At 38.5% G+C, this 8,344-nt stretch overlaps 1 protein-coding gene across 3 annotated transcripts in view; it reads left to right on the top strand.

Annotated features, from left to right (window-relative positions):
• Positions 1-294: 294 nt before the first annotated feature.
• The window catches only part of LOC135638630 (probable transmembrane GTPase FZO-like, chloroplastic), a 41,912-nt gene continuing 33,862 nt past the window's right edge, over positions 295-8,344 (top strand). For 2 of the 3 annotated variants that reach the window (XM_065151832.1, XM_065151833.1), the window contains exon 1: positions 295-942. In XM_065151832.1, the coding sequence (XP_065007904.1) occupies positions 441-942 (502 nt within the window). In that variant the 5' untranslated portion in view covers positions 295-440. The remainder of the gene's footprint in view (positions 943-8,344) is intronic. The other variant, XM_065151834.1, reaches the window with a different exon arrangement.

The raw sequence follows: 8,344 nt of genomic DNA on the forward strand, positions 1-8,344 counted from the left end.
TTGACTCCTTACACTACATCTAGAGGATCGCTAGCATGTCTCATCGAAGATCGATCATCTACTCTCTCCCTTCTTGTAGAGTCTTTTAAACCCAGCGTTGCAAGTTACAGGAATTTTGTGGTCATCGACAACATAGAAGAAAAATATTCGGAAGAGGAAGATAGCAAGCAGGTGTTTGCCGAGGAACTTGTGATCCGTAATTTTCCTCTTTTTTTTCTTTTTCTGTAATGACATAGATCTAGCTGGGACCCACGCCGCCTCTGTTGGCAGTCTCAGTGCTGAACGCATCCAACAACTCCATCGACGAGCAGATAAGTGTTTCTTCCCTTCCTTTTTCCCTTCTCCGGTTCCCTCTCCTCTCCTCTCTTTTCGAGCCCACCTCAATTCTCCTCCCTCCTGCCCCTCGCTCCCTCTCTTTTGCCTTGTTCTCGCCGAATCCGATGGTGGTCTGTAGTCCCTGTCACTATCCCGTTTCTGCACGTCGCCCCCCCCACCTCCCTCTCCTATTCAAACCCATCCTACTAAATATCTTCCACCGGCCTCCCTTCTCCAAACGCCGAGCTGCTCCCCAACCCATCAATGCAATCGGAGACCAATCTTCCTCTTTCTCAGGCACTCCGCAGCAGCAGCACCAACAGAGGCAGAAGCAGGTGAGGACCCTATTTCCTGGTGGCTTCAAGCGGCCGGAGTTAAATATCCCCACCTTGGTGCTCCGGTTGAGCGTTGATGAGGTGCTCGAAAGGGAGGCCGACGTCGACGTTGCGTTGTTAAAACGGGTCGGAGTGGTGGTGCTCGACGGCGGCGACCAGAGCGGTGCCAGGCTTTACGAGGCGGCCTGTGCCTTGAAATCGCTTCTCCGTGACAGGGCTTATCTTCTGATTGCAGAGCGTGTTGACATTGCAGCTGCTGTCGGGGCCAGCGGAGTGGTTCTGTCAGATTCGGGTAAGTATCAATATGTGGTATTTTGATCTTCCTTGACATGTGATGCTAGTTTAGCTCGTTTCGCTCTTCTATATTTACAACTTTTTTTGGTTCTCTCATATTCTGTAGCTTTCAATTGTCACCGTCATAGTTCGATGATAGCTTCCATTGAACTATGATCATGAAGGATTTAGGATAACTTATCTGTTGTCAACTGTTGCATAAATATGCTTGTGTAGCATATTATGTTTACAAAGGACAAAAAAAAAAGAAGAAGAGAGTTTTTCTTTTGTAATTAAGAGAATCTATTTCCAGATCCTAGGTGAAAAAGACAAAAACTCATATACGGGTGTCAGCCTGGAGTCCTGAACCTCACCATTCGGTATGCTATCAGTGCAAATCCCAGGAAACTGTAGACAAATTCCTTACTAAAATAGAGGACATTGGAATATTCCACATCTCAGCCATTAATCACTTTCTTGAGCATAAGCTACTTTGCATTCCTCTGCAATATTTAGCTTTACAGTCTCACTTATACGACTTGGCAAACTCTTCTTTTGCAATCTGTCTGAATTACTTGTAGTTTCTTCGTAATTACTTTAAGCAGTATGAATATTGAGCTATATTGAATCATCTAGAACCTTTGAAAAGATAAAAACCTTTTAGTCCAATTCTTTGTCATTGTAACAATCCTGTCTTGTGGTCAATAATTTCTTTTGATCTTGTGGTTACTAAAAGTATGCCTAGACATAGTGTCAGTCTTCGCCACCTGTATTGAAGATCAGCCAGGACCAAGATCTTTTTAATGTCCTTGATTCTGAGCAAAATATACAGTGCTGTTGTCTTTTATCTATTTCTGGACTTGATGCATTTGAGACGTCAGTAATTGTTGTCTGCATAACACTTGATGATTCAAAATCATCCCTACTGAGCAAGAGGTCATATGAAACATTAGATGTTGAAACATCAATTTGTTGCATAATGGATGCGATGTGATGTCATTTGGCTTTGTGATCTTTGCTAATCTTCAAGAAAGAAACTCCATTGTTACGACATATAAAAAAGGTGATGTAGCAACACCTTGTCTTAACCCTTTTCTCAGAAAATAACCAAGGTTTTTAATACCGTTCCGTACCACCCGGTACGGGCAGTACGTACCGGTCCGCCAGTGGACCGGCACGTGGACCGCCCACCACTGGGTGGTATCAGCCTGGCTACGATGAGGCGAGGCGAGGAAGAAGAGGGCATTTGAAGAAGAGGGAGAAGCATCGAGAAAGAGGGAGAAGTGTCGAGAAAGAGTACCGTGGAATCATCGATATGCCGTCACCAGCGTCTCGATGAACCTGAGCCCGTCGAACCTCGGCTTGAACTTGTCTTCCATGCCCTTTCTTGATCCCAATCCGGTTCTGCTCTCCCTCGACAATCCCGATCTAGGAGGTAACGACGAGAAGAGTCATACCTCTTTGGAGGGGAGCTGGAGGCGCGGGGATCAGGGGAGGCAGCGGTGAGAGCAATGGAAGAGGCGGTCGTGAGGAAGGTGGCGAAGACCCCGACCTTCTTCATCTTCGAACAGTCTCCTTCGTCCACTGCCGTTGCACGAAGAATCTTCTGATGTCGTCTTTCCTCTCCCTTCCTCCTTGACGTCGAAGGCCGCAGACGAGATGACGACGACGAGGCGATTGCTCAGTACGCCATATCTTCTTTATATCTTTTATATCTTTATATATTGAATTTTTATTTATATATATATTTTTTATATAAAAAGATATATATTTTATATCTTTTTATATATTAATTATATATATTTTTATTTTTTTATATTTAATACTGCTCGGTACTAAAATTGATTTTTATATATTTTTCTAGGCGTACCACTCGGTATGCTGTATCGTTCTATACCGAGTAATGCTTGGTACATCGGTATGGTTCAAAATTTCAATCCTTGAAAATATCCCAATTGTAGAGTTATTTATCATCACAAACTCCTCTGTTATTTGGGAACATAAACATTTATAACACTTACTATACATTCTCATAATGTAAAATTTAACGAATAAAATTTGCTTGCCAATTCTTCATCTCTTTAATATTGTCCTTAAAATCCTTTTCTATTGTAAAATTTACACCATTGCCATGTTTTAACGTTTCCTATATATTACATTATATTTCTAAACTTTATTTTTACAAATTCCAACTCCTCTAGATGCTTTCTTATACTCTATGTTGTTAGCTTGACTTTGAACTTGGGCTGACTTCTTTACTTGGATTAACTGAAAACAATTTCATACTCCTTGTATGTTTTATGCCACATCCTATGCCAATATGATGGGTCCTTTTGGGCAACTTGTTACTCCATCTTCACAGCTTCGGTAGCTAGGTGGTAAAAATGTTTTGCATCACTTCCAAATGGTGACTTAGCCATATAACGAAATTAGTTAAGGTACATGTTTATATTTGGTGTCAGATTCCTAATGCCACAAACCTTCAGTTGGTTTGGGACTAGGAATTAAAATGATATAGCAGTAAGCTCACACAAATGTTGTTAGGCTATAACACACACCATGGTTCTATATTTTTCTTGGACTGGTATGTACTGGTTAGATGGCTGGTCTGAGTCAGCGGCACAGACTGTGGCATGTTTCTCAACACCATATATACTCAAATCTTCAAAGAAGTCTCGTGACACATGCTGATGTACCATGTGTCATTGTGTCAAGATGTATCAGATCTGTACTACTACTGCCGGGGACCGGCATAGGTTTGCTACTAGAAATGTCAAACCATTACTTAAACAATTATGACAATTCAACATAAGTTCAGAAAAGTAGGCAAAGTAGAAGTAACATAACAACTCGGCCCAAAACAAATAAACCTAGTCTGAGTTTTGGTTGTAACTTTCATAAAATCAAGGATTGAAATTTCGTACCGAACCGGAGTTTCGAGCTTTGCTCGGTACGATACGATATGGTGTACCGAGCAGTACGTCTAATTTAGGTGTAAAATCCTCCGAAAATACTAAAAAAATAGAAAAAAAGCTAGGATAGGGTTTTTGAGTTAGAAATAAATATAGTAATAGTATAAGTTTAGCAAAATCAATATAAATTAGGTAAGAATAGTGTCACATATCGTTTTCGGCTTTTAAGGAATAGCCTTGTGCAAGGTTCGTATTTCGGTCCGTTACAGATTTTCCTTTTGTAAATATTGAAATATCTACAGAAAAATCATTTGAATTGTTAGATTATTTTGTTACAATATAAATTTTAAAATTCAAATGAATTAAATAATCACGTATGTAGATATACCTGGTTGCTGATTTTATCACAAAAACGAATGACGAGCCTCCACGAGTGGTGGATCGAGGTCCTCGATCCTATGCATCTGCATATTAGTATGATATATTTGTTGGACCTAATCCTGAAATTGATCCCACGAAATAGTGTATTTATACAACGTATGCTATTGGTGCATCAATGTACTGATGATTGTAGGTTGATCGCCATGAATCACATTTGTCCGAGGCGGCTCCTGAGGCATGTATTAATGAATGTTAGAGCTTCTACTTTCGTTACGGATCTAGTGCTTCATATCATACTGTTGCTCAGAGAAGTATGACCAACTATCACCGTACTACTTTTAGCCATATGATTCTCCATAATACGACAACTGTGAATACGATGAGCTTCGTTTTGTGTCTACATTATGTAGGCTTTATCACATCTGCTCAAATTCATCCGCTGCCTTCCCCTTCCCCTTCCCCTTCCCCTTCCGCGCATAAACTTGATCAGTATCTTATCGAGTTCCATAATCTGAATCTTGGGTGGCATGTGTAAAATATTGCTCCGCGGTCTATGCACCACCCTCAAGTTGTATAGACGAGACCAACGACTGCCTGACATCGCTGCCATCATCCGTTGAGGCATTGCTGTCCGTGTTGCTATCATGTCTCTGGACCAAGCAAGTTGCTGAATGCGATTATGAAGGTGTCTCGTCGCTTGACTAAATTCTTTCCAACGATGCGACTAATGCTACTGCCTTCCCCTTTGCCTTTCCACGCTGGGCGGACAACTATGACCGTTGGATGTTTGTAGTTCCTCGAGTAGTTTGACTCCTGCCATGTTGTGATCGAGGGGGATTTTCCACCTACTGGGGTTGTGCTTCCTTTTCTTCTATTGCCTTGGTGATAAAACGCGAAGGACGTTGAGGATCTCCCACCTCATCAAGTAGAGGATCCTCTTGGTTCTTTGCCGCTTCGACCCACTCTAACATCGGCTCTGAATCTTCTTTATAGAATTAGAGGTTGATGGGATCAATATTTGGTTCCTCTAGATACTTCCTCTGGCTCCTTATCCTGCTCAGCACATTGCGACCTTAGCCGTATGTTATAATGGACATATACTAGTTTCTCTAATCGTCTATACGAGAGTTTGTTGTGGACCTTCGTGTGAATCAATGCAAACGTTAACTAATTATGTTCGTAACCACTATATGTTGTCGTTTGTAAAAGTACATGAACGGCAACCTTCCTTAAATGTGGTGCATCCCTTCCAAATTATAGCCACAACTCAACTGCAAAAATGTATAAATAAGATTTTATTATCATAACAAATAATTAACATCAAATATAATTGATAATCAATATGTGTAACTTTTTCTCACCAGGATCTATAGTGTAACGACATGATACAACTACAACATCGGAGAATGAACTAATTGTTTCTCGGAATAATCGACCATCCATAAGAGCATCGGCTGCAACAATACTGTTTGGCAAGAGTCGATATATAACATTTTGTAGTGCCATTTGTAGATCATTTTGCGTTCCGAGAGTATACTGATATTGAATTGCCGGGTTTAGATAATACGCTACAAGACATAATTTTGTTAGTTTGATTTTTTATTGTATAAAAAATAATAAATTAAATTATTCTGAATATGAATTTACCTATATTATGGATATCTTGATCCATATGAACTTCAGTCTGACGATCAATGATCCGTACGTATTGGTCGGCCTTAAAATCATCTTTGAATGTTTTCCTAACCTCCTCTCTTACTGAAATCAGCATGTATTTAAGATTCAGTATCTGTGGACCTAATGTTTTCCTAACCCTGCTCGCGATTCTACCGCTGACATTTCCTCTCTACTGCCGCTGCCTCTCTCCGTCATCGTTGCCCGTCTTCGTTGTCGCTGCTTGCCATTGCTATCGCTGCTCGTCGTCGCTGCTACCGTTGTCACTATCACCGCTCCTGCTACCGTTGCTGCTTCTTTCAGTCAGCAGCCTTAGTCTTACTCTTATATCGCTGTCGCTGCTCGCTGCTACCGCTATCGCTGCTCGCTGCTACCGATATCGCTGCCGCTGCCACTACCACTGCTGTCGCTGCTTGCCACTATCGTCGCTCTCGCTCCCGCTCCCGCTGCCATTGCCGTTACTGTTACTGTTACTCCCTCTACTTACATCGACTCGATAGTATACTGTTAACAATATATTAACAATATACTGTTAACTGTATACTAATAACAATTATTTTTTATTTATTAGATTAATAATATATTATTTTGATTTTAATACTGCTAATTTTTATTTATTTTAAATTATTGTTATTGTTTCAAATTTTAAGATTTTTTGTTAAAATGATATTATGATTTTGTAAGATTTTTTTAATTTAATATTATATTTTTATTTAAATAATTATATTTATTAATTAATTTATATATTTTTATATTTTAGCGTCTCGTTTCGCTCGGGCGAGCGCCTAGCGCCTCGGACATTTTTGCACCTTGGCGCCTTTTGACGCTTAGCGCTTTTTAAATCACTGGAGTCCACCATGCCTCATGCTACTAGTTCAGCCTAACTTAGGAGGAGCAGTTGGCTGCCTCATGCTGGTCGACCTCTAGATTCCACTACCACTGCCATGCTTCAATTGTGAGTTAAGTCGTCGATGCCTCATTGCTTCATCGACCATATACTGATGCTCCAATGATGCACGAATCCCAATTGTGAGATCTAGGTCGATTTCATTGCCGCGACCCTCATATTAATCATAAACTGGTTCTTGCGTAGCCGTACAATATTCTTCCTTAACTCTTGCCTTCTTTTTTAATGTATCTTCTTTTGTTTGTTGTAGCTTGCTTTGAAATAATTTACGGATCTCCGTCGAAACCATCTTTCATTTTGCAACATCGGGATACCCGCGGGCCAAATGTATCTTCACCCGAGTTATTCCTCCACCCTTGCCAATGTAGTCACAATAAATACATTGCCATTGATGATGGTTCCCATCTGTTTTTTGGGCATAAACCCATGCATCATCATGTGGCTGTTCCTTTGGTGTCATGATCTTATGAAATTTAAATCAAATAAGCTGTAAAGCATCAACATATTGAATTGACCTAATATCGATAAAAAAACCACTAATCGCAGCATTAAATAATTTTATTAAAACATAACTAATCCTATTTTATCATCATAAATATGTGAAACACATAAAAAAATATTAAATACTTTATTTTGATCCAATATACATTAAATTATGATAAAATCATTATTAAATATACTAATCACACGATTAACATAGTTAAGTATCTATTAATTACTTCTCTTTCAATATTATAAATATGTCAAACACCCTAATAAGTATTGAAGACATTGAATTGATCTAAAATCGATCGAATTTTGATTAAATCATCATTAAGATGACTAATCGCAGCATTAAATAACTTTAATAAAACCTAGTTAAATCTATTTTACCATCATAAATATACGAAACATATAAAAGAAACATTAAATACGTAAATTTTGATCCAATATACATCAAATTACGATGAAATTATCATTAAATACACTAATCACACGATTACCATAGTTAATTACCCATTAATTACTTTTCTTTCAATACTATAAACATGTCAAACATCTTAATATGCATTAAAGACATTGAATTGATCCAAAATCCATCATATTTCGATTAAATCATCATTAAAATCATTAATCACAGTATTAAATAATTTTAGTAAAACCTAATTAAACCTATTTTACCATCATAAATATCTTCCAATATTTAATATGCATGAAATATAAAATTTGACCTATTAAGTGTCTAATTTCGAATTAATCAATATTAAACACACTAAACATAATATTATATATCTTAATTACTCTTTGATTAAAGCAAGAGAATGCATACCTCTTGATCAAAAAGTTCTTCCTCTTAATCCTCCCAAATTAGCCTCGATTCAATTAACAAATCGTTACTTTGTAGAGTTTAGTAGAATGCAAATGTGAAAAAAAATAAGTTTGAGATAGTTTAAGAGAGTGTGAGAGTAAAATTGAGTAAAATAAGGGGGAGGATGGGTTTAAAAACCCATTGGAAAGGGTTCCAACGGTCAATTTGACCGTTGGAACACTGTCACAGGTCGGTAACG

Source organism: Musa acuminata, chromosome BXJ3-5 (assembly GCF_036884655.1).
Source record: "Musa acuminata AAA Group cultivar baxijiao chromosome BXJ3-5, Cavendish_Baxijiao_AAA, whole genome shotgun sequence".
Lineage (NCBI taxonomy): Eukaryota > Viridiplantae > Streptophyta > Magnoliopsida > Zingiberales > Musaceae > Musa > Musa acuminata.